Source organism: Cupressus sempervirens, chromosome 3 (assembly GCF_028749045.1).
Source record: "Cupressus sempervirens isolate cs-2001-9-10 chromosome 3, ASM2874904v1, whole genome shotgun sequence".
Taxonomy (NCBI): Eukaryota; Viridiplantae; Streptophyta; class Pinopsida; order Cupressales; family Cupressaceae; genus Cupressus; species Cupressus sempervirens.
In genome coordinates this window covers 836,374,966-836,401,855 of record NC_143120.1, presented here as the reverse complement: position 1 = coordinate 836,401,855, position 26,890 = coordinate 836,374,966, and the positions used below count along the sequence as shown (strand labels likewise).

The window sequence follows — 26,890 nt, the reverse complement described above, 5'->3', positions numbered from 1 at the left end:
CTATACTCTATATATCAAACTCACAAAGAATAAAATTAAATACACATTACTCGAACTTAATTACAAAGATTCCATAAACTTCGTTAGATTACATGCATTAAATTACTCAAACTAAATTAATTGATTCAAAGCGTCATCAAAATCGATTTGCCATCATAAATACATTTTAGAGTTAAATTGTCTGATGCAAATAATTAAACCTTCACACTAATATAGTCTAAGATTTAACTTAGGGACTCTGTAGTTACAATCGAGCCATTCGGGCAGCGCAACGGCATTTCTTTTGGTGCAAGCTAATTTCGGTTTCTAACTTAATTGTCGAGAAAAGATAGTATTTGCAGTTGAACTGCTCAGCGGGTATTCAGCGGAGAAGTCGAAACCGTTTAATTGAGATTTTGTTCGTGAGCGTGGGTTGCGGAAATTGTCGGAAATCGCCATTCTCATTGCTTGCCAGTTAAATCAAAGAAGGATACGCAGGCGGGATTCACAAGTCTTCCTAGGTATTTTAAGCTTAAGGTGGATGATTCAATCTGCAATCTACACATCTTTCTCCAACTGTATTAAGATAATTTTCTCTGCATCTTGTTGTCATTATTTGCGAAAAATTTGAAGCCGAAAAATACTTGATGATGAATGGTTCATTTAAGGTTTAAAAGTAAGTAGGAGGCAGAGATGCCTTATAGGCTTTTTGCTCTTTAGCAGTTTATTCTCAAGGGTATAGATGATTGAGGGAGGGTTTAATTTTTTCCTTTTTGGCATCTGGATTTTCATTCACATTGGAACTTTCGGCGCTTTGTTTAGTTGTTGGCGTCTTCGGAGGATAAGTTTTACCTGGCCAATTTAGTTTCCGTGTCATTGGTATGCAATGTGAGGATTTCTTAAATTGGCCAAAGCTTCAAAAGAAGGATACTAGTAGAGCAAAGTAGCAGAATGTCAACAGATATTTACACACTGGAGATCAAAAGATTAGGTGAATTATTTAAAAATCTCTAACTACGGTTCATTTAGCAGTTGGTAATTGGAAATGTGCTGACATCAACTTCTGCAGATGGCCATATTGGATGAAGGGTATAGAAAACTTCGTTTTATGAGGAGAATTGTATTTCACAAGACATTCCAAAGGGTTGGTTATTGCAGATGGCCATACTGAATGAAGGGTACATAAAACTTCAATTTATGAGGAGAATCGAATTTCACAACACATTCCGAAGGGTTGGTTACTTTTGATCTAACAAACCCTAAAATGTCCTGGAGACAGCTACGTTATAGAGTCTTTAGTTGAGTGATAATAAATTGGATATGCATGTGAGTTCTATAAGTATGAAGGTGAAAGTAGAGCTTCTAACATAACTAGAAAACAGGGTTAGAATTCCTCCTGAATGTTAAGGGCTCATTATTCTATTATTACTGTCGAAGAGAAAATGAGAAAGTTTAAGGGAAATATGCTATTATTTGTCATTTCCCATTGTGGATCTTGGCTGATGTGCTAAGACATTGGGGTGGATGGACAGTTGGGTGGTGAGAACTGAGAAATTAGATGCTTGTATCGAGTGCGGCAACTGCATTCTGCACGAAAGTCTCTTTCTAATTAACAAGACTGGAAAGTCTGAGCAAAAACTTGGGAAACTGAAAAGTATTATGATAAGAGTAGAGAAAGAATTGCTTTTGTTACTATCATGTTGAATATAGTGCGTAGAAATTAGAAATATGCACGGCACTCTTAACAAATTCTAGGGATTTAAAAAATAAAAAGTTTTTATTCTCTTACCTAAGAGAGTGTATGTTAAAACACAAAGTTTCCAAAGCCCTATGAAGTTTGCAAGCCTTTTTGACGTGATATCTTTTACTGTGGATTTTGATAAATAAATTTTCAGTTTGTGCCAACTTTGCCTCTCTAAACAAGTCTTTTAGATTGTTCTCTATTCTAATCGAAGTAAAACTTATAAATGAAATATCCTATTCTCAAAACTAATTCTTTCAAACTTTCCAGTGCTTTTATTTTTCTTCATTAGGTTAATAGTGAGCTAAAAAGGGATTAGATATACGTGAAATATTTTCAGTACCACGTTTTAGAAAATCTCACAAAATAACCCAGCAGATATGGATGGTTGCAGTTACTTTGGGTTAAGTTTTTTTTAAAGAGTGTAATGCTACTATCTGCAGGAAAAACAGAATAAAAGAGTAAACCCAGACATCAACATTCTGGTGAGCTGGAGTTACCATTCTAAGCTGCTAATTCATCTTTGAGAATAAACACTAGCTTGTTTGAAGCAATTAGTTCTCCATAAGCTCTGTCTCTGACACCTTCTCCATCTCTCACTCTGCCTTAGCCACTGCTGCCTCTGTATTCCTTACTCAGCACAGGAATTAACAATTGAGTGGAAATCAGGTTGAGAATTCTTACCCTTGCCTTCAGCGAGGAAGGGTTCTTGCTGCAAATCATCGCAAACAGCAAGCATGAAGGTGATATTCCAAGCAATAGAGTAGAAAGGCACTTAGAGGACTTCTTCCAAATTCAATTTTTAGTATTTACTATGAGAGAATGTTGCAGCAAGTGCAGTGCAGTACACACTGGCTTGCATTGCCCCCTCAGCATCCAATGTGGGCAATTGTTGAAATACTGGGCCTAGGTGATTGCTGACAAGCAAATGGTTGCTACCCTATCAACATCTATACACTTGGATTAAATGAAACTTTGAAAACCTACGTAAGTCCTCTTCTATGCCTTGAACATTTGTTCAAGAGCACAAACTCTAACAGTGAAATTCAGTGCAGTTGACACCTTCCGAGAAATATTCACCATACCTTTCTGCCTTACCTACACCAGAATAGCTGTGGTGGGGATGTGCTGCCTCCAATATCATGGTTAAATCCTTTTAGTCAGCCAGAAAATCCTTTTGAAGCATGATCTCAATGTACGTAGTATGTATAGAAAGATGTTTATCTATCACCATCCTTTTGATTTTTTAAATTTGCCACAGTTATCACTGTCAGCACTCACTGTCTCTAATGCTTGTTAATGTGTAGCTAGGTTGGAAATCTTCTAGGGCAGACTTAGTGCGCCTAATGGCTAATTAGCCTATTGGCCTTAACCATGTTGGTAATGAACTTTGTCATTTCAATCCTTGATTGGGTCTGACACTATTTGGGTGATTCATGTAATTGGGCAAGACCTATTATTTTGGCCAAGACCTACATGAATATAACTTGTAGTTAACAGATCTGATTCTATTCTTGGTGCCAAATCTTCAAGGCCGATTGGAGGTCTATTAAGAGGTGTTTATTCATATATATGCAAGGCTTTTACTTCAGCAATAGAAAATGAATTATGCAATGTATAGAATATGTAGTGTGCCTGGGGGTGATGATAAGAGATTATCGTCTATGGTTGGGAAGGCAACAAATCTGATAGTTTGCATGTGGTTAATGAGCACTACCATAAAACTAACAATGCTGTCATCTCTTAAAATATGAGAACATCACTGGTAATTCATAGTTTATGAATATTCTAAAACTCGCCAAGTTTTTCCCCAAATAACTTGTGATTCAGTGAGTTTTGGGAAAACACTCGGCTGTGCAGCGAAATTAGGGGTTAAATGCCCAAAAATGTTAGTTGCAGCATTGTTTGGTCATTTTTGCAGCTCAGGGGCAGGAGGATTTATACAAATATAACATTTAAGTATAAGTTTTCTTATACTTTAAGTTATATCTGTGTAAATATAGTTAGAATGCTTGAGAAAGGTTTCAGCTTCATAGGATTAAAAATGCAGATTCTAGATTTTGGGGGTTTTCAAAAAAATCCAGGTGTAGCCAATTTTCAGAATTCAGCATGCCTTCAGCAGTGTTATCTCCCACAGACTGTCCTGGCTATTTGAGGTCAAATTGAAGTTAGAACAATGATTTTCTAATGATTCTAATTCATTTTCTCACAAATCACTACTGATCCTGATAGACTTAGCTCAACCACTTGCTCACACTCAAGACAAACATTACTTTTCAGCATGCCAAAATTGCTCAAACTCATGCTTAGACTATCTTGCTATGATATATTTGCTTCTAGTTTTAAAGAAACTATTTACCATGATGTATTTAGTTTTATAGAAACTAACTACAATGATGTATTTACTTCTAGCTTTATAGAAACTATTTACTAGCGTGCTTCCTTCCATCAACATTCCATATGAGAATCCGATTTTGTACCCACTTTGCATTTATATATATCTAAACTCTGCCTGTTTCTTTTATGTTCTCATTAATTAACTCATTGGATGCATCTTCTCATTGAATTTTGTAAAAAAATACTTTTAATTAAATTTAAGCTATTTTTTAGGTTCTAAGTTTTTTCCAAGTTTTCTTTGGGCTTGGCAAGTTTTTGCCGAGTGAAGCTTTCCAACTGTGATTCTAAACGTTGTGATCCAAGATGAAACACCAAATCTTCAGCTCTCTCTTGAATAAGGATACTTATATGCTAAACAATGTATTTAGATTGTATGATCAAATGAGACAACCCCAAGGCTCCTTCTTATTGCCTCCTCAACAAGTGGCACAAATTCTTTGTGGAAATAAAGCCTATTCCCTTTGTTTAATGACTGCTATTTTTTCAAATGGTGTCATTCTTGTTGTTGTGAGATTTATGCCACTACAACATGCATAATCGAATACTTTGTATTCCGAGATGAAACACCAAATCTTCAACTCTCTCTTGAATAAGGATGCTCATATACTAAACAATGTATATAGAATTTATGATCAAATGGGTCAACCCCAAGGTTCCTTCTTATTGTGGACTTTTACTTAGTTATAATGTCGTGATATGCTACTAGCACAAGGGGACTTATGCTGTTCATTCTATAGACATCAGTATCTTCAACTATTTCTTTAACCAAAGAAATTGCAAAGCTTAAGGGTTGAGAAAGCTATTCTACTCCTAGAATGCAAGTAATGATGAATATCTTTGTAACTCTACTATGCTCAGTTTAGCAATTGACATCAACCAAGCTAGTGTGATCTCCTAAAGTAAATGTGTGATGTTCAAACTATTACAATTCTATTAACAACATCCATCAATCATATCAATGTGCTAGCAATAATCAAAGTTAAGCTTATGAATATGTTTGTTGCCCACACAAGGCTCTCTTATATTCAATAAGCAACTAGTGGTATGGTCTAAACAAGCTCAACAAAGATGCATCCAAAATATCTTCCAGTTAACTGAATGTGATTTCTAATTAATATGAAATGAAATCCTATTCGTAGTGAGAAAATGTAAAAACCATGCATTACTCCAAAGCAACACAAGTAAATGACCATGAAGACCAACAATAAATTAGCAATTACTTGGATAGCATAATGGCGGCAATTTCAACAAGTCTCCACTTAACGATTGATTTGAGTTGGCCTTTTATAGTACAAATACAATGAGTGGCCAACATAAATTCAGGATCAAGGGCCAAGATTTAGCTACCATAGCCCAAAGATAACTGCTAGCTACAAGAATTAAATGCTTGTCCAATTACAATAAAGCATCACTTTATGGGCCAATGAGAAAATTACATTGCTTTTATTGTTCAATGAGAAAATAGGGTAGGTAGAAGTGTTAGGTGGACTTCACATGCACACTTGGCATGATCTGATTGATTGTGCTTGGACTCGCTTATATGGAACTTTCTGATTGGTTGAAGATGAATGGGTGCCACCTCAGCAAGCTTTTTCTGTAGGCTATCATCTCTTAAGCTTTCAACTCAAATTCTTCTCCACCCTCTTGGAAATCTTCTCATTGCCATGATTTCAAACTTGTAAAAGTGAGGATGGCACGCTATGCATGAAATATCCCAAGTGGATATTTGCTCTGCTGCTGCTATAAATTTTATTTAAATAATTACATTCTCCTGTAAGTGTTTTAATTATCTTGCAGAACTAGATGGAAGTTGTAGAAGGAATGATTTTATTTGATATTTTTCAGAATAACTTGGTACATTGTAAAGGTGGTAACAACAACAAACAGATAACAATAACAATAGCTTGATACAAACATATGAAATTCTGGAAATGCTTTTCTCTGTGCCAATTAGTTTGATATCAAAACTAATAAAGTTTGGTACCTCAAATACAATCAGTGTCTGAAATAAGAAGCGGGTAACAGCTGCAATCTTCAATAATTATGTCCACAAAGTCCAACGCCCAGCTGGTATAGAACTGCTGCACAAATCTGCTCACAATGATCAACGCCCAAAATGATGCAATCTGCGGAATGCTGCAAAGATAGTCTTCACTTTCCCACGCCAATGATATGAACTGCTGTAGGAACTCCACCAATGTCGAAACCTTGTGCAAGAATGAGCAAATCCGATCTAGTTGAGGGCTATGTCCCAACTCAATCAACTCTCAGCCTAGGGTTGGATGTCCTAGTGAGGGAATGCTCAAATTAGAGCCAAACGCCAAATTATGTTCTCCAAAATGTTCAAAGATACTTTTCCTTTCCTTGCATTGGCCTTATATCATCTTCTCATGTAATTCGAACCCTAAAAGTAATACTTGAGAACTTTATAATATAAAGTTATATTCTTTAATAATTGGCACCCAAGTGCCTGAAAATCATTATTTCACCAATAAGAATAGTTCCAAGTGTCAAATAGGTCCCTGAAGATGATAATTAAATAAAAGAGGTTGAGCTCTTTCCAAGGGACTATCACATGACGACAAAACTCACCAGATGGAGCCAAAAAACTCCTTATTACTCCCTAGTAGCTAAAAACTTAGCCTTATTTAAATTATTAAAATGCTAATTTAAGAGAATATTTAAATATAATAAAATATTTCCCAAACAATGAATTGATAGCCAAAACAACTCTACAAGGTGAAACTTAACTTGTCACCTCCTGTGATTGATGCCTAATAATTTGAAATAACTGACAGTCTCATCCCTCAAAAATAGGGATACTCCTATAAAATAGGAACATCTTCGAATCTCCCAAAACTGAAACCATAGAATGATCTCGTAGAGACTCAAGACTATAACCCATCTCCACTTCCTAAAATGTAGGAAACTCCTACAATTAAGGAACTGCTCTCAATTGCCCTCTTACTGTCTAAAACTCCAGATCCAAACACTGTATACCCTGATTGAGTCTCTAAACACCACTGCCAACCTACGAGACCCCATAATAGGCTAACTCTAATGTCACTGCTAGACAGAGCTAAAGAGGGGACACGACAATCCTCCCCTCTTGGAGATGCTTGCCCACAAGCAACTGCAAAGCTAGATGTTGTAAAATAGTCTCGCTCTCCCAAGTGGCGTCCTTTGTAGGAAGACCTCTCCAGCGAATTAGATACTCTCAAATTACCTTGCTTCTTAGCTGGCGTTCCCTCTCTTCCAAGATCTCCTCAGGAACCAATGTCAACTTACCTTCCTCATCCAATGGAGGTAAAATTGGAGATGGTATAATATGTTGTCCCGGTGCCTTTTTCAGACATGACACGTCGAACACATTATGAATCCTACTGCCAGATGGTAACTCAATCTCATACGCAACCTCTCCAACACGTCTAATAATCCTGTATGGTCCATAAAGATGAGGCTTGAGCTTCTCAGCTCCACCCCTTTTAAGGGTGCTCTATTGGTAAGTTTGCAGTTGTAGGTAAACCATATCCCCCACCTCAAATATCCTTTCAATCTCGTGTCGATCAGCATAGACCTTTTGCTGATTCTGTGCCTGCTGAAGATTTTCCTTGAGAGATCTCATGATGTCTTGGTTCTCTTGCACCCAATCCTGTGCCAAAGGAACCTTGCTGTCACTAACCGCTAGATCAACAAAAGATAGAGCATCGTAACCGTAGAGGGCTCTAAATGGAGTCATAGCAATCGACATATGGTACGTAGTATTATAATAATACTCGCCCAAGTGCAACCAATGCACCCATGTCCTTTGCTGCCTTGACACATAATGACACATATACTCTTCAACCCATTTATTAACAATCTCGGTCTGCCCATCTGTTTGTGGGTGGTAGTTGGTACTAGGTGTCAATTTTGTACCTATGAGCTTGAAAAGTTCGTGCCAAAAAGAACTCATGAACTTGCTATCCCTGTCATTCACTATGGTCTTGGGAAGACCATGTAGCCTAAACACCTCTCTGAAAAATAACTCTGCTACTTGAGATGCTGTGAAGTCAACTGCAATAGGAAAGAAGTGGGCATATATAGTCAACCTGTCAACTACCACATATATGCAGTCTTTCCCTTGTACTCGAGGGAGACCTTTAATGAAATCCATGGAGATTCCTGTCCACTTTTGTTTCGGTATGGGTAAGGGCTGCAATAAACCAGCAGTGTCAGTATGCTCAGACTTATTTTGTTGGCAAGTCATACACTCCCAAGGATGACGTAGAACGTCATCCTTGAGATCTTTCCAAGAGAATCTCTCCCGAACTGCCCTGTAAGTCTTACCATACCCTGGGTGCCCTACGGAAGGAGTATCATTGTAGGCCTGTAGAATTTGTTCCTTCAACCGAGAACTCAGAACAAGGAAGACTTTGCCTTTGTAATAGATAACATCATCTACTACACTGTACCTATCATTTGAAACTAATCCATCCATGACCTCACAAGCATGTTGATCTTTGGAGTACTCAACTAAAAGTTGAGCCTTCCAAGTTGTTGAAATCTCACTTAATGAACATAGGGTGGCAACTAATGGTTTCCTGGAAAGTGCATCAACAACAGTATTGTTTTTGCCCTTAATGAACTCAATGTCAAAGTCATAAGCTTGGATCTTGCTCACCCATTTTTGTTGTCTGTCATTGAGTTCTACTTGATCAAGGAAGTATTTCAAAGTGTTGTGGTCCATTCTTACCACGAATTTACTGTCAACAATATACTGTCTGAACTTGGATAATGCATGCATGATAGCCAACATTTCCTTGTCATATGTGGAATACAATCTCTCATTATCCCGCAACTTCCTACTCTCATAAGAAATGGGGTGCCTGTTCTGCATCAAAATCGCTCCTATATCCACGCCTAAAGTGTCACACTCCAGCACAAATGGCTGCGAGAAATTAGGAAGTGCCAAAACTGGTTAAGTACTCATAACCTCCTTGAGTCTGTCAAAGACCCTCTATGCCTGTTCTGTCCATCTGAAAGCTCCTTTCTTTGTGAGGTCCATCAATGGTGCTACCAATTGAGAGAAACCCCTCACGAATCCCCTGTAATAAGCACACAAACCAAGGAATCCACACAACTCAGTAATGTTATGAGGCCAGGGCCAGTCACGAATCGCCTTAATTTTCTCCTCATGCACCTTCACTCCATCAACACTGATCACATGTCCCAAATATAAAACCTCTCTAAGTCCAAACTCACATTTAGATAACTTAGCAAATAGAGATTGACTCTCCATGATGCTAAGTACCTTCTCCGCATGTTTGAGATGGTCCTCCCAAGTATGGCTATAAATCAAAATATCATCAAAGAATACCAATACTGATTTCCTCAACTGCTAGTTGAAGCTGTGGTTCATGCATGATTGGAAGGTGGCCGATGCATTGGTAAGGCCAAATGTATCACCAAGAACTCATAATGTCTGTAGTGGCAGCGGAAAGCAATCTTGTGTACATCCTCTGATTGTACACAAATCTGATCATAACCTGAATGAAGAGCAATCTTAGAGAAGTAGATAGCCCCATGAAGCTCATCTAACAACTCATCAATACGTGGGATCGAATATCTGTTCTTGATTGTCTTTTTCTTCAGTGCTCTGTAATCTATACACATTCGCAAGGTCCCATCCTTTTTGACAAGTACCACAAAAGAAGCAAAGGGGCTAGAGCTGGGGCGTATGAAGCCCATGTCCAACAACTCATGAATGGTCTTCTCAATCTCATTCTTGTATGCCCTAGTATGACGATATGGAGTGGTGATCACTGGTTTAGCTCCAGCCTCCATTTCTATCCCATGCTCAAACCCTCTATCTAGAGGTACACCAGGAGGTATGTCACCAAAAACTCTGCCATATCGGTCCATTATTGACTGAATATCAACATGAAATGTTTTGCCATCCTGAGGAGTAGGTATTTTGGACTTCACAAAACAACGTGTAGCCCAAATCATATCATCATGTCTAATAATAGACTCCATCCTGCGAGAGGTCACCTCCTTAGGTCTACCATCTGAAGCTGCTCTCAAGATCACCTTCTTCCCCCCAGACAAAAACTCTAATTGCATGTAGTAGTGATCAATAATATACCTTCCGATACCCTGTAGCCACTGCATACCCAAAATAACATCATAATCCTTCAAGGGTAGAATATAGTAGTCATCTATCAAAGTAAAATCCCCCATCTGAGTATTAAGCTGTGAGATCCTCCTAGTGCAGCCCAAAATTGCACCATCTGCAACCTTTACTCCAAAACCCTCAAATATCTTAGATTGTAGCCCACGTTTCTCAACCAATTTCTGATCAATAAAGTTATGCGTAGCTCTTGTATCGACCAAGCTCATGATTCACTAGCCTTGTAATGTACCTTTCAGCCGAAAGGCGTAGATTCTGAGATAACCAAATAAGGTAGCCATAGTCACTTTGGCTGCCGCTAATGACTCTGGCATGTCCAATTCCAATTGGGATTGCTCTTGATGAGTCTCCTTGGGATTGTCCTCAATGTCAGTGTCAGGTATCTCCTCATCACCAAACTCAGATATCATCTCAATCAAATGAACCTTGCCCTTCCCCATGCAATGGTGCCTAGGCTCCCAAGGTTCTTTGCATGAGAAGCATAGTTTCTTCCTCAAATCATTCCATGTCTCTGGGTCCATCCTAGGAGGTCTAGCTGACTAGCCATCCATAAGCTGTGAGGTGTTGGCCTTCTGTGGAGGCCGTGAATCTCTGAATGGCCTTTTATCCGATGGATAAGTAGGAGTGGTGTCCAGTTTCAATGTCACATCAATAGCATCCTTAAGAGTGGCCAATTGGAAAGCATGAACCAAACCCTTAAGCCTGTCTTGCAATCCCTCAATGAATAGCATCACACTACACTTCTGGGGCATATTAGGGACCATAATTGCAATGCGTTGGAACTCATTTACATACGCCTTTGCATGTCAAGTCTATCTAAGATGCGCCAACTCCCTATAGTAGAGTTCGGTGTCCTTTTGGTCAAACTAGGTAATTAGCCGCTCAGTAAACTCAGCACAGGAATGAATCAAGGCGTGACCTTGGGTAACCAAACTATGGTGCCACCAGTCATAGGTAACCCCATCTAAATGCAATACGACAAATTGTATAGCCTCTCTCTCTGGCATGGGTTGTAAGGATAAATAAATGTCTAGCTTGTGAACCCAAGCTCGTGCACTCGAATTACTAGTGCCGTCATAAGTAGCCAATGAAATCTTCCTAGTAGCTCTACTAAGATCATTGTTTTGCTGTGGCCAATTACCTTTGTCTCCTCTGAACCTGGCAGTATCCTTGCACTGTGAACAATACCAGGGAAGAGGGAAAACATCCATAACCTTTGGGGGTAGAGCTCTCCACTCAACTATGGCTGCCATGACGGATTCCTGGAATCCCATCTCGAGTGGATCAACCTGTGCTGGCCGCTCACCATGTAAAAACTGTGGAAGCAAGGGTCTATTTGTAGCAGGTATATGAGGACGTTCCTATCTTTGGGAGTGAAGGGAGCACCCAACCAATGTATGGGATCTATGGCTTCCAACAACTGACACAGATCTGCTGTGTCCCTACCTGCCTCTTCACCTATCCAGCTCCATCCACTCCAAATTTTCCTGTAGCCTCTCAATCGTCTGGACTATTATAGGTTGAGTATTGATGAGAGTCCTCAATAATTCTTTTTCATCCTCATCAGTGGTGTTTTGTCTGTTTCCTCTCTGTTCATCTGCCATAGTATTTCCCTACTCAATTCCAAAACCTTGATCAAGTTGAGCTCTCTTGCGCGTATAAAACGTGTGTATCTCAGCTCTTGAGTGCATAGATTTGTAATCAAATCCACAAGGTAGCAAGATCAGGCTCTGATACCACTGAAATATCCCAAGTGGATATTTACTCTGCTGCTGCTATAAATTTTATTTAAATAATTATGTTCTCTTGTAAGTGTTTTAATTATCTTGCAGAACTAGATGGAAGTTGCAGAAGGAATGATTTTATTTGATATTTTTAGAATAATTTGGTACATTGTAAAGGTGTTTACAACAGCAAATAGATAACAATAACAATAGCTTGATACAAGCATATGAAATTCTGAAAATGCTTTTATCTGTCCCAACAAGTTTGATATCAAAACTAATAAAGTTTGGTACCTCAAATACAATTAGCGTCTGAAATAGGAAGCTGCTAACAGCTGCGATCTTCAATAATTATGCCCACAAAATCCAATGCCCAGCTGGTATAGAATTGCTGCACAAATCTGCTCACAATGATCAATGCCCAGAATGATGCAATCTGTGGAATGCTGCAAAGATAGTCTTTACTTTCCCACGCCAATGATATAAATTGCTGTAGGAACTCCACCAATGTGGAAACCTTGTGCAAGAATCAGCAGATTTGATCCAGTTGAGGGCTACGTCCTAACTCAATCAACTCTTAGCTTAGGGTTTGACGTCCTAGTGAGGGAATGCTCAAATCAGAGTTAAACACCAAATTATGTTTTCCAAAATGTTCAAAGATACTTTTCCTTTCCTTGCATTGGCCTTATATCATCTTCTCATGTAATTTGAACCCTAAAAGGAACCCTAAAAGTAATACTTGAGAACTTTATAATATAAAGTTATAATCTTTAATAATTGGTGCCCAAGTGCATGAAAATCATTATTTCACCAATAAGAATAGTTCCAAGTGTCAAACAGGTCCCTGAAGATGATAATTAAATAAAAGAGGCCGAGCTCTTTCCAATGGACTATCACATGATGGCAAAACTCACCGGATGGAGCCACAAAACTGCTTATTATTCCTTAGTGGTTAAAAACTTTGCCTTATTTAAATTATTAAAATGCTAACTAACTTAGGAGAATATTTAACTATATTAAAATATTTCCCAAATAGTGAACTAATAGCCAAAACACCTCTACAAGGTGAAACTGAACTCGTCACCTCTTGTTACTAATGCCGAATAATCTGAAATAACTTACAGTCTCATCCCTCAAAAATAGGGATACTCCTAAAAAATAAGAACATCTCTGAATCTCCTGAAACTAAAACCATAGAATGATCTCGTAGAGACTCAAGACAATAACCCATCTCCACCTCCTAAAATGTAGGAAACTCCTCCTACAATTAAGCAACTGCTCTCAACTGCCCTCCTACTGTCTGAAACTCCAAATTTGAACACGGTATACCCTGATTGAGTCTCTAAACACCACTACCAGCCTACGAGACCCCATAATAGGTTAACTCTCATGTCACTGCTAGACAGAGCTAAAGAGGGGACATGACAATGCACTTAAATCTAGAACTTAGATTTTGAAGGAAATTCAAGCTTATAATTTCCTCTTACTTGTAGCGATGATACTTTGATTGTATCTTTGTGTTGCTATTGAGTTTTCTATTTCCGTCTTTATCTTTAACTTTGAGCCATCCATAAAAGTTTTGAACACGATCCTGCTACCATCCTTTGATCTCCAAGCATCACCTTTTCTGTAATCACCCTGTAAAACAAGAGAGATAATTGAATTAAGTCTGGACATGATGATCATGGACAAGATTGGAGTATTTCAAGGTAATTTTGGCATGATGCTTATGAAAGAAACTTTACTTCTAAACCATCTTTCAATTTCAGATCTGAATTCCTTCCAATTGTTGATTAAATTGGTTGATTTATCTTTCATGCATACCAATTCAAGACCAACTTGATCAAGAATTTTTTATCGAATGGAGGGCGCAAATTGATCTTTGAACCTGAATCACAAGTGGATGTAGGTGGAGATTTGAAGTGTCGGACAAAAGCTGTTAAAACTTATATACTTTTTTTGTCATTTTAACTTTTAAAGAAATTCCTGATCGTTTGACACTTGCTTATCCTAAATTTGAAATTCAGATTTCATAATCATGAGTTTGAATTCAATTACCAATTGTTCGAACTCCGACATTAGCTTTCTAAGTTCTTAGATCTGCACATTGTATCACTTGGAATCACCTTTGAAACTCATCACCCAAACCTATTCTAAGTTCCGGCAACTCATTTCATGTCTAGAAATGTAGCTGGGAAACAATTAGGAGGGCACGTATATGTGTCCAAGCCTTGGTCCGGCTTGCCCGAGGCCTGGTCACAATCCGACCAAGGTTTGAACAGCCTAAATTCTAGCCTCCTTTGTCACACATAACAAAAAAAATTCATTTTGCTCTTCATTTTCATTGCAATGTGATGGTTTAGGCATTGATTTTAGCCCTTGGAATTCTGGATTTGATCACTACTTTCTCTGTTCAAGGCCTAATAACACACTTTCATGGCAAAGTTGATCTTTCAGCCATTTGGATCAGACTTATTTTGGGTAGAGAAAAGTGGCCTGCACCTTGATGTCCATTCTTTATGCAAGAATGCCTATACAATTGAAATTTCCCCAAGGCAAGAGGGTGGAATCTTGAGGTCTCTAAGACATGCTTGTCCAAGGCATGGTCAGATTCCGACTTGCCTTTGGACAGGATTCCAGGTCAAGTGGTAGGGCAGAACATAAAATGTAACAATTAAGTCTTAGACTTTAAGTTATATTTTACGTATATGGTATATACTGTTTGGATGTTTGTGACTTCTAAGAGTTATAATGGAAATTCTAGATTGTAGAAGATCCTAAAATTTTTTAGACAGCCAAATTTCAGTAATCAGCACGCCATCAGTGTTCTTTTCCATAGCTTTTCCTGACCATTTCAAGATAAATTTGATATTGGAACAAGGATTTTCTAAGATTTTTCACAAGTTTTCTTATATTGAAATCAAGAATCTTCATAACATTTCACTCTTTCAGGTTAAAATTTCATCTCTTCTTGCTTTGCAATCTTCACTTCTTTTTATGCTTTGGCTAATTCATTTTATCACAAATTCCTTGACTTAAATTCTACATCCTTGACTAGCTTGGCCCAGCTCTCATTCCTATCCCCTGTCTGACTTGACTCCCTACTGAGCCAAAGTTGCTGAAACTCATCTTTAGATTCAAAGACTTGAATATTGCCACTGAACTAAGACTACCTGTGACAGCTACCCCACCACCTAGCAAAAAGATGTGGTCCCCATTTGCAATGGGGTGATGGAGTGAAAACCTCACAATTATTCCTTTGTTGAACAACCTTTTTGAAGGCTAATATGATTTATCTTTCACATTTCTGAGTGTTGCTATAATAACTCTATGTGATTCCTTTGTTGAATGTCCTTTGTGAGTTTTAATATATTCACCTTTCACTTTATAAGGAGGTTATGTTGCAATTTTTGGCTTTCAACAGATTTCTGCTGCTCCCTTTTGTTGGTTTTCTGGGATTGCCGCAAATGTAATAAGCACTGCCATGAATTTGGTATGTGTTTTCCAATTGCAGCTTCACCTTATATTTATAAAAGATTGAGAGAACAGACATGTCCCTTCATACGACATGTCTGTTAATTATCATAATTAAACTCTTATATATATCTCATACATATCTTGATGTAATTTATCTAAGTAAAGCTACAAAACATCAACACCTTTCCCTAGGGAATTCGTTGCTACCTTTATGTGTCTCCAATGTTAAATTTCTGTTTGTTAGGCCTGTTTAAATCTTGGTAGCATTAGTTTCAGTTTTGAATCTCTTATGAATGCTTGGCATGCAGAGGTACTTTCACCCCAAAATTTAAAATTTGATTCTCACTTCTTATGAATTTATCATTCTTTGTTGAAGTTTGTAGTTGCGATAGAGATCTTTATATTTGCTTTTATGAGATAGAAATATGTATATTATGACTGTTATGGTTGTCTTCAGCTGAAAGAAATATTTGTGATTAAATTTAAGTTAATATTATGCAAAAAGACATGTGTTATATGTCATGTGAAGTGTTGAATATGTGGAAATATGAAAGGTCTTATTTTCGGGACTCAAAGAGACCTTTGCGTGTAAGATGAAGAGTCTTATGCAATCTATCTATATGATTGCTTGGTATATTGTAAATCCATCAAGTGAAAGCCTTGTACTATGAATGTTTCTTGATTAATAAAAGAGATATTTCGTTGGTGTGGTTGGGTTTTTCCCTTCAAGTAGAAGGGTTTTCCTAGGATAAATGTTTTGTGTCTTTTGTATATTGTTTATGGTTTTTGATTGTTATTTATCTATATTTCTTGGTCAAAACTTTAACATGGTATTAGAGCCAGGTTCAATAAACAACAATAATGCAATTCATGTCTTGAAAATCATTTCTTTATGGCTGAGTGTTGAAGTTCTTTTTTAAGTTTATGATAGAGGTGTGATAACCTAAAGCCTTTTAGTTACATAAATCTACTTCTGCAAGTTAGGAGTTCATCTTGCAGGGCTATGATCACGATTGTATGATATTTGTAGCATTGTAGTTACTCAAACTTTTGTTGAAGTGTATATTTAGTTATTCATTTTCTTATAAGTCAGAGCCCCAGCCTAGACATGTTGTAATGAGCTGTGTCATTCCAAATTTCCAAGTAGATGTAGTTGAAAGAGATCAGGAGCTTATGTCGGTCAATAAGAGCTTATGGATTTAGTAGTAATTGTGGCAATTTGACTCATGCTTTCAAAGAAGTTGTAGCCTATGTTTGCATCATTTCTCATATTGCTAGAATACACTACTGTTGTTAAGGACCCCAAGGATCTTCATCAGTAGTTTGTCGAAAAGGAAGTCAAGATTCCTGAGGATATCAACCATGCATAATTCTGTCTGATATCTTATCATCGAACCTTCTCTATTGTAATAAATGGCTATTCTTGTGCCTCGGGAATACAAAGATGGAGCAGTTTCATTGTTTTCTGTTGGAATTCTTGTTCGGTTGACGATTCCTTGTCCAACATGGATGGAGAAATGTTGTCCATATTGCTAATGGATGGGTGATTCAAGTGATTTGATAGAAATGACCATTCAATGACTCGATTTCTCAAATTCACAGTAACCATGGTTATTCTTCAGTGAAAAAGTCACATTCTTGCCTTGTGGAGCAAACAACCGTAGCAGAAGTAGGATGCACTGTCCTTTGCAACAAAATGGACCCCACTTTTTCACTCGCAAAGATGTAGAATCTTCATTGCCATTAGTTAATTGGTTTGAGATCTTTCTTTCTTCTTTAGGTGCAAGTTCTTCACGCCCCTTCCATTTTGTTTGCTAGTTATTTATCATCATTTTCTTAAGATGTAATTCGTTTCTTCTTTTCTAATTATTTTGATGTCTTCAATTTCTTCTTTATCTATCATCACTTCTATGCTTGAAGTGGAGACTCTTGTTTTTCTAGAGTGTCAATCTTCTCAAACTATGATGGTGATTTTGGTAAAAGAAATGCATTTTGAATACCATTCTTGTGCCTCTACGTGATTGTATGTATATTTAGAATTGGAATGAATCTTTGAAGGCATATAGGTGGTTACATTTTATTTGTCATCCTTTGGATGGGTCGGGTTGTAGTTTTTGGAGGCCAATTCAATGGGCTACTGAGAAAGAAGTGCAGAGATATAGGCCCTTCATTGACATAAGAAGAATCTAGGGTCTAAATCAGTCACAGGTGTTGTGAGTGGAAGGGTTTGAAGGACGGTGGTGGCAAGGTGGCTCAATCTGCCTAAAGCAAAGCACGAGGTTCTACCTGGTCTCCCAAATGGCAAGATTGAATATGATGGTTGACCATCGTTTTTGTGCCAAGTGTACGCTTCATCAATCTTCGGGAGCTCACCTGAGTGACCTCATCTACGTCTTGGACATTAAAGGCAAGGACAATCCCAAAGATTGAGAGGCCTTTATCTAGCTTTCCTATTTCTGCAACATGGAGGTTCACTTCATGCACTCTGTATCAGGTACAAGTACTAGTGATTACCGATTTAATATCAAGGTTTGACAACAATTTAGAATTGGTCTTGAAGTTCACATAGGTTGTGTGGAAGTAGCAAAAGCTCACAACTCAACATTCATGGGAACTTGCTATTTTATAGGTGTCATCTATTATCATAGCTCATTTATTAGGTTAAAGAATCGAAAAGAGGGGGCGTTATTCATTGAAGCATTGGGATTATTTTTTGTATTCTTTAGCAACTATTTTTTGTTTTCATTATTGTATCTCTCCTTACGAAAATGGGCTTTTGCTTCGGAGATGGCGATGATAAGTTGAGTCTTGATGCATGAGTCTCATTGACGCTATCACTTGGGAAGGGTGGAACTTATTTTCGATTAGTCAGTTACTCCTGGGTATGTTTCGTATGTCAAAGGAAGACAGTTGACCATAGTCTATTCCATGCATACACCACTAGAACGACAATTTTATATGTGAATCTCCAAAATTGCAAGGTTATGCAAAAAAAGGCATGATCTTCATCTCAACGTCAAAGTCATCATCGAACCCAAAACATTTTGTGTGGAGTTCAAATCAAGCTCGTGTTATATTCTGGGTGGGTTGGCTGCTGGTTGAGCTCTCTTAAAATCTAAGTCTCTGTTATCTAATCTAATCGTAAGGAGCCTGTGTATTATTTAGATGATATATTTGGACATATATTTGAAGTTATAAGTAGCTTGGCCACATGCATTACTTCTAAAGATGCTAGTTTTTTTAACACAATCAAGGAGATTATACTTCAAATTGATAAGTATTTTGAGTTATATATTTGAGATGAGTGTTTGATTTTATGAGGCGATTAATAATCCCTCTTATTTGCAGGGTTGCAACAAGAATCATAAGATAAGATGTTGCTTAGTAAAATGGACTTATTTGCATATGAGATTCAGAGGGAGCTTGTGTTCTGGAGGAAGATGTTCAACCTCAGAGAGAGGTCACATCAACTATTGTATTGTGTAGATCAAAGTCATCCCTACAGAGAGGGAGTATTTCAATAATTTTTTGTGACGTTAGTATCAAATTTTTGATAGCAAATTGATGCCACGAGCATTGCATTAGTTGTAGAGGCAGAAGACAAAATCTCTTATACGTATTTATTTGTGTGCATGTTGAGACTAGATCTCAAAGAGATAAGTATTTATGATTATCTCCTGAATGTTGATAATAAATAGTGTTTGTTTTTAGTGATTGATTATCTCTCGTGACTGTAGGATGCAATGGGATGTAGAGAGATTATGCAATGTTGTTTGCAGTCTTGATACTAAACTGGTGGCACTTTATTGAAGGGGGAAGATCATATTTATAGAGAGAGACTATTCAACTTTAGAGGGAGATTACATGAGATAGGGAGATGTCCAACCCTTTTCAAGTTTATGTAATAGGCAGCCATCTTATTGTGGTGATTAAAGTTGTCCTTCCTGTGAGAGAGTCTTTGTTAAGAGAAAATCTGGGTTATTAATGCATTCTTCTCCTTTGCGAATAGGTACGGTGGACCACCCTCTGCAAGTAGGCATGATGGATATCCATTCTTCTCTGGGAGAAGTCTAAGGTGAAAGTCCTCGTTCCACCCTATGCAAGTAGGTACAATGGACCATCTTCTGCGAGTAGGCATGGTGGAAATGTATCCTTCTTTGGCAGAATTTTTAAGATAAAAGTCTTCATTCTACCCCCTGCAAGCAGGCATGGTAAAAGTCACGTGTGTGACTCCATTCTATGTCCTTATGAAGTAACTATGGTGGATTATGTTATGGTGAGATAGCATATGTTACGTGAATTTATCATCTTTGGTTGCAACTATGTGTGCATGCTTGACTAAAGATCTCTCTCTTGTTAAGAGGGAGTGTTGAAGTTTGTAGCTGCGATAGAGATCTTTATCTCTGATTTCATGAGATAGAAATATGTGTGTTATGACTGTTATGGTTATCTTCAGCTGAAAGAAATATTTGCGATTAAATTTAAGTGAATATTATGCAAAAAGACATGTGTCATGTGTTATGCGAAGAGGCATGCATATAGAAATGTGAAGTGTTGAATATGTGGAAATATGGTCTTATTTTTGGGACTTAAAGAGACCTTTGTGTGTAAGATGAAGAGTCTTATGCAATCTATTTATATGATTGCTTGGTATATTGTAAATCCATCAAGTGAAAGCCTTGTACAATGAACGTTTCTTGATTAATAAAAGAGATATTTTCTGGCTTGGCTGGGTTTTTCCCTTCAAGTGGAAGGTTTTCCCATGATAAATGTTTTGCGTCTTTTATATATTGTTTATACTCTTTGATTGTTGTTTATCTATATTTTTGGGGCAAAACTTTTACATTCGCTACGTGATCAGACCAATTTCTGATTGAATTGTTCCTAACTTTTAGATCCCCATGTCCACCTTAGAAAAAAGCCTAACATCAAAGCCTACTGTTACATCACAGCTTGGATTGCTCTCAGGCTCAACACGTCAATATGAAAGATTTAATTTTGGAAGGAAATTTTTAATTTCAGTCTTCTCGGTGAGGACTTAAGATAGTTATTGGTGTGCTCCAGTGCTTCCATAATTACCAGCTTTCAGTTTGCAAGCAGGACTCAAGAGTGCAGTAGTGAATAGTTACTTGTAGAACTGTGGCATATCACACAATTTTGGACACTTTTTCCTAAGATCTTGCTGTGTTGTATGGGGATGAGCTACCCGGTCATGCTTTAGTGGTACGCCATTCGATGATTGCATGGCACACTTCATGTGTGTGGCAAGGAGTTAACCAATGCATGGGTGTTTGGGGCTTGACTTTTTTGGCATATGTTGTGGCAGTTTCTTGCGTGGTAACTTACTAGTGGAAGGTGCTTTTGTAGTGGCTAGTGGTGGTAGGGGCTTGCATTGTGGCTCAGAGGGCAGCAGCAATGTCTTCTTTGCAGAACTTATATTCATGGGCTTGTTACGTTTTACAGGCTAGAAGATGTGGCTTTCCTTGGTGGTGAAACATCATAGTTAATAACACACATATTTGTGAGGTTGTAGTTTCTGCAGTTATTGTGTGACAATTTTTTCATAAGTTGGTAGAATAGGTGGACAAGAGGCAGATTCTTCTGGACGATCGAGGATCTTGACATGTGTTTGACTGTTACTGATTCATTTCTCAAAGTGAACATGAATTTTGACATATTAAATTTTGAAAAGTGGCAAATAGTCAAAAGGAGGATGCTTGGCAACCAAAGATGTTTCACCTTAGGATTTAATCTCTGATCACCAGATCTTATGAAAAGGCATCATTCCCTTTATAAGTCAGGTTAATTCTGATTGAGTTCTGCTGAACTTTCAGGTCCCCATCGCCACTTCAGAAATCGACTAACATCAAGGCCTACTAATACATCTACAGCTTAAATTGCTTCTCAGGCTCAGATAGTTGTTATAAAACATTGATTTTGAAAGAAATCATTTTAATCTGTCTGCTGGGTCAGGAATTAAGACAGTAATTGGTGTGCTTGAATGCTTATATAATTACCAGCTTTCAGTTTGCAACAGGGGCTTAAGGGTGTAGTAGTGAGTAGTTGTTTGCAAAACTATGATGTGTTCACAATTATGGACACTCTTCACTATAAGAGCTTGGCATGTTGATGGGGGATGAAATATAATGTCAATAGTTTGGTGGTATGCACAGTGGTTTGTTGATTGCATGATGCACTTGGTTGTCATGTACATGGCAAGGGGTTAAATAATGCATGATACTGCATGTGGTTGTAGGTGCTTGCATATTGACTGACTAGTGGAAGATCCCTTTGTGGTGGCTGAGGTGGTGGTAGAGGCTTGCATTGTGGCTCAGATTGCAGCAGCAATGTGTGCCCTGTGGTACTTACATGTGTGGGCTTATTGCAATTGACATTCTAGAAGATGTGGCATTCTTTGGTGGCTAATCATCATAGTTCATGCCATACAAATTGATGAGGTTATAGGTCTGCAGTTAGTGAGTGAATTTTTCTGTAGTCAGTAGAGTAGTTGGACAAGTTGTAGATTCCCCTGGATGATGAACACTGTTGACATGTGTGTGAGTATTACAGACTCATTTTTCACCATAAGTATTAACTTTGACATATTGCATGTTGACAAGTGAAAAAAGATGAAAAAGAGGATGCTTGACATGCAGATGTATTTTCACCTTAAAATGTAAAATTTGATACTTAGATCTTAAGAAGCAACCATTCCCTATTTAGATCAGGCTAAGTTGTGATTGAGTTCTAGCCAACTTGCAGTTCCCCATTCCTGCTTCAGAAAGTCCCAACATCAAAGCTTACTGCTGCATGTACAGCTTTGCTTTCTTCTTAGGTTCTCACAGTCATTATGAAAGATTGATTTTGAAAGGAAGTTTATTAATTTCAGTCTGCTAGTCCTGGAATTAAGATATTGATGTGCTCAAGTGCTTCTACAATTACCAGCTTTCAATGTGCAAGAGGGGCTTAAGGGTGCAGTAGGGAATAGTCGTTTTCAGAACTGTGGTGTGTTCACAATTTTGGACACTTTTATTTTTTAAGATCTTGGCATGTTGTATGGCGATGAGATACAAGGTCAATGCTTTGGTGGTTTCCTCAATAACTCACATCAATTGGGTTTGGACTATGAGGCATTCGGGTCATGTAAAAACTAACTCTAGCTAATATATGCCTTTCTACAAAATTGCATGCTTCCATCCCACTATCTATGGGATGCAATGCACTATCTACAGGATACTTCTAAACAATCTACAGGCAAAGCTTACTTCTTAACTACTGTCAGATTGGAGCATTAATAACCCTATCTTATGCAGGTCATAGGATTTATCAACTGATATCACCTTGGAAGGAGAGGAGTAGTCTATGTCTTAAGGGGTGTACACTATCTCTCGTGTTGCTTAAGAAGTGAAGAATCTAAATTCCAAATTGTGACATTAGAAAGTACCGATTCAAACAAATGATGGGAAGGATTAATATCAGGGCTTATTAATCTAGTTACATTACTTGAAAGGGATTTGAAAAACATGTTAGTTAACTTTCAAGTCTGGGTACAATTTATCAATGCATATAGGTAATACATTGAATCCCTATATGATCTCTATTCAAAACCCATACATAGACACATGCAAACATTTATTTCATTCAATTACTATTATAAACATTTTATTTAGTAGAAATGATTAAATCCACAGATATAATATTAAATAAATTATAAAACGCCATATCATATTGGTATTATTTACCCTAGTTGGCAAAGGCCAACCTTAGGAACAAAATCCTAGGCTCAACAATGATTTTCCCAAGATTCGAGCAAAGAACAAAGAACAAAGAAACAAGATACTCTTATCTTCTAATTGCACATTCAACATAATAGAAATAAGCATCAACACATGGAGACACCAAATTTAAGTGTGAAAAATCTTTTGAGAAAGCATTGTCAATTGGTCATGGAGGAAGATAATTGTAATCTTGTCAGTAAAATATCATGGACTAGTATTACGTTCTTGTATTAAATTTGGCGCATTAAATGCCAATTTAGTGGACCTCAGGACTTTGAGCTTTTCTAGACAGTAAGTGCCCCTTTAAAAGAAAGAATCATTTCAAAATGTACTTTTCTTCAGTTGTTTTCTGCTTCAATCAGAAATAGATTTTCTGATCCTTTTTACTAATTATCATACTGAAGGAGATATTTACATTAATGACACTGCTATGTCGTATTACTGGTGGAAGGATAATGCAGTTTTTGGGATAATGGATTGGCACATGCTTTAATGTGTGTATGCTTATGTTTGCCATTGAGAGGAAACGATACATTGATAGTTATGACTTGTATTATAAATTTCTCTTTTACACATAATTAATAGTATTACATCATTAACAATGAATGACTGCATGCATGGAGTGCAGTCTAACATTATGTCTAGAATTACATTATATCTAATAAAGACACTTGTCAATTCTATGTTTGTGTGTGATCCACTTAAGCGACGGCAAATTTGGGTTTGATAATTTAATTGGATGATGAGATTGATGAATGCTTCAAAATGCAGCACACAATCTGCTGGTCACCGTCAACAAATATAGTTTTCATCTTTTAGCTTGCCTTGCTTAATTTTTTTTTGATAGCTAATGGGCCAAAGCCTTGATTATTTATTATTGATTTATTATTATTTGTTGAAATTAATTACTTATTATGTGTTCAGCTCAAGCAGACTCGAACCCAAGATGTCTCAGATGAGAGGCTCGTAACTTACCATTATGTTATAGGCTCTTGCCTGCTTCCCTTGCTTAATATTAAGTATATATGAATATAAGAGAATATCCATTCTTAAGTATTCTGTACTGCAATAATATTTTGTATAGTTAACCTCCTTATAGATGTGCCGAAAGCTTGTCTTCCTTTAAATATGGCATCATTTGATACAACTGCTTATGTATCCGATTCTTGCAAATTTCAGTTGTTGCTCACAAGAGTAAGATTCCACAAGACAATGGAGAGATTACAAAGGATTTTTTCAGGGGCGGGTGGCATGGGACCGCCTGCTACAGATGGTCCCATGCTTGATTCTTCTGAGCAGGTCTACATTTCATCACTTGCCTTGCTTAAAATGCTCAAGCACGGTACTAGTTTCTTTCCCATCAATTTTACTTTATTTCAAAGCACAATTATATTATCATAAATTTTTATATATGTATTAGGTTTTTGAAATTCAAATATTATATAGACAGGTAACTATTAGTTAATATGGTGAGATCACGAAACATGATTGTTAATAAAGTCATCTGAAGTGAGGAAAACATACCTTTTTCTACTTTAAGTTATGTTAGAAGGTTTCATTGGCTTATGATTGGACGTTGGGGTGTTATGAACCTGTGATTTTGCAAAATCAGGTAGAGCTGGAGTTCCGATGGAGGTTATGGGATTAATGCTTGGTGAGTTTGTTGATGAGTACACTGTTCGTGTTGTGGATGTATTTGCCATGCCCCAGAGTGGTACTGGAGTCAGTGTAGAAGCTGTTGATCATGTATTTCAGACCAACATGCTTGACATGCTTAAGCAGACTGGCAGGTATTTTTTTCTGAAGCTCTTACAGTTAGACCCATATACCATACCTCTTTATCTTTCACCGAGCCTTTCTTAAAAGTCATTTTTTTCTTCATAATCCCAAATGTCTGTTTTACACTTAATCCATGTTAAGAGTCTAATGTTTGCCAAGTTTTTGAGATTATATTGTATGGTTGAGCCCTGTAAAATAGGATAAATTTTGCTGAGGGAGTTTTAATAGGAATGCACAATTCAAATCCCGTCTTGGAAACATGGACATTCTTAAAGAGAGGAAATTATATGCATTTTTTGCATTCTACTTTCATGCTGTGCAGTGTCATGAAAAATAAGCTTTGTCATTGACAAAAGTCTGTTCAGTGCAGAAACTGAGAACATTTATTTGATTGTATATTCTATCTGCGGAATTCAATTGTGTGGTTTGTGTTTGAAGATCTGCAGTGCCACCAAAGGATTATAATACTGCATTCTATTTGTGATTCATTTCAATAGTGAGATACCAGTAAACACTGTATTTTTAAAATCTTTAGGTCATAGTTGATGTTATTTGTATGTTAGCTTGATCCTATTCATTTTGGAGCTTCTTTTGAAAGGGCCCTCCATCTTTTCAAGTTTGATGCTATGTTGAAGCAAAATGTAACAAAAGTAGAGTTATACATTCTAGTTCTTTCAATAATGTCTTGTAATGAGAACTCTTTTTTTGTTCATGGAATTCATTCTAGCAGCTCTATTGCAGCAATGCATGAAAAGTTTTCATTGTTTTAGGTTAAATATTCATTTGAGGATTGGTTTGCATATTCATGCTTTTATATGATTCACTTTGAGTATCAGCAAGCTCATTGAAGTATCTATGTTCTTTGTTGTGGTTAAATTTTTGCAATACCTGCAGAAAATAATGGTTTAAAACTAAGTTACTGATTTGGGTGCAGATGTGGTTGTGGGTACGAGAATCTGGTACACGGTCACATGTAATTTTTTTGGGGGGGTTTTGGGTGCTTTTGGGCACGATAAATATTAAATGCCAAATCTATGTTAATTGTCATAAGAATGATTTGCTAAGGAAAATCTTTGTTAGGCAACAAAAGAATGATTTGCTAAAAAGGAAGTATTCAAAATAAGGAGACACATATTGATTTAGAAGTAATACTGATTTCTATTATGAACAGTTATAAGAAGTAATGGTTCTTGCGATCAAACAATTGGAGACATACAACTGATAGTTAAGGATTTCATTAATAAATCACAAAGCAAATAAATTCATCAATAATATAAAAGTACCACTGTATAATAACATGGACACAGATAATTCCAATATTCGGTGACAGGACAAACTTCAACTATATGATGCGATTATATTCAAAGATAAATAGGATTGGTTATAGTCAAAATAAAAAAAGGGGATTTGTGTATCAACAATAATATAGAAGTCAAAGATTAAAAACACGTTAACTACGATATTATATGCGATGGTTGATAGAAGACATCAGTATTACAAAGGCCAAGTTTTGTGTGATTTGGGCTGGAAAATCTAAGGGAATCTCACAGAGTGTTACAGCTCCCTGGAATGTGCTTGGATACACATCCACAAGGAGCTGTAACGCTCCCTATGAGCTTCCCCACACATCCGACCCTGCAACTACCTTCAAATGCACTGCTTCTGCATCCAGGCAGCAGGTTTAGAACTTTAAACTTTTGATTGTTTGCCCTGAAGGTCAACCAGTTTGATGCATACGAAAATAATCTAAAATGTAACAAAACATAGTATGACAGAGAACATACAACTTCTTCTCTATTAATTCATCAAATGCTTTACAATGTATGACAACAATAGCTAAATA

The 26,890-nt window shown here is 37.1% G+C and overlaps 1 protein-coding gene across 3 annotated transcripts in view; it reads left to right on the top strand.

Moving 5' to 3' along the window:
- Positions 1–240: 240 nt before the first annotated feature.
- LOC149569380 (26S proteasome non-ATPase regulatory subunit 14 homolog) overlaps positions 241–26,890 on the top strand; it is a 52,572-nt gene continuing 25,922 nt past the window's right edge. Inside the window, exons 1-3 of one of the 3 annotated variants that reach the window (XM_089822103.1) lie at positions 241–500; positions 24,448–24,610; positions 24,881–25,058. In XM_089822103.1, the coding sequence (XP_089678229.1) occupies positions 24,481–24,610; positions 24,881–25,058 (308 nt within the window). In that variant the 5' untranslated portion in view covers positions 241–500; positions 24,448–24,480. Of the gene's footprint in view, positions 656–24,447; positions 24,611–24,880; positions 25,059–26,890 lie in introns of all 3 variants that reach the window. The other 2 variants (XM_089822104.1, XM_089822105.1) reach the window with 2 other exon arrangements.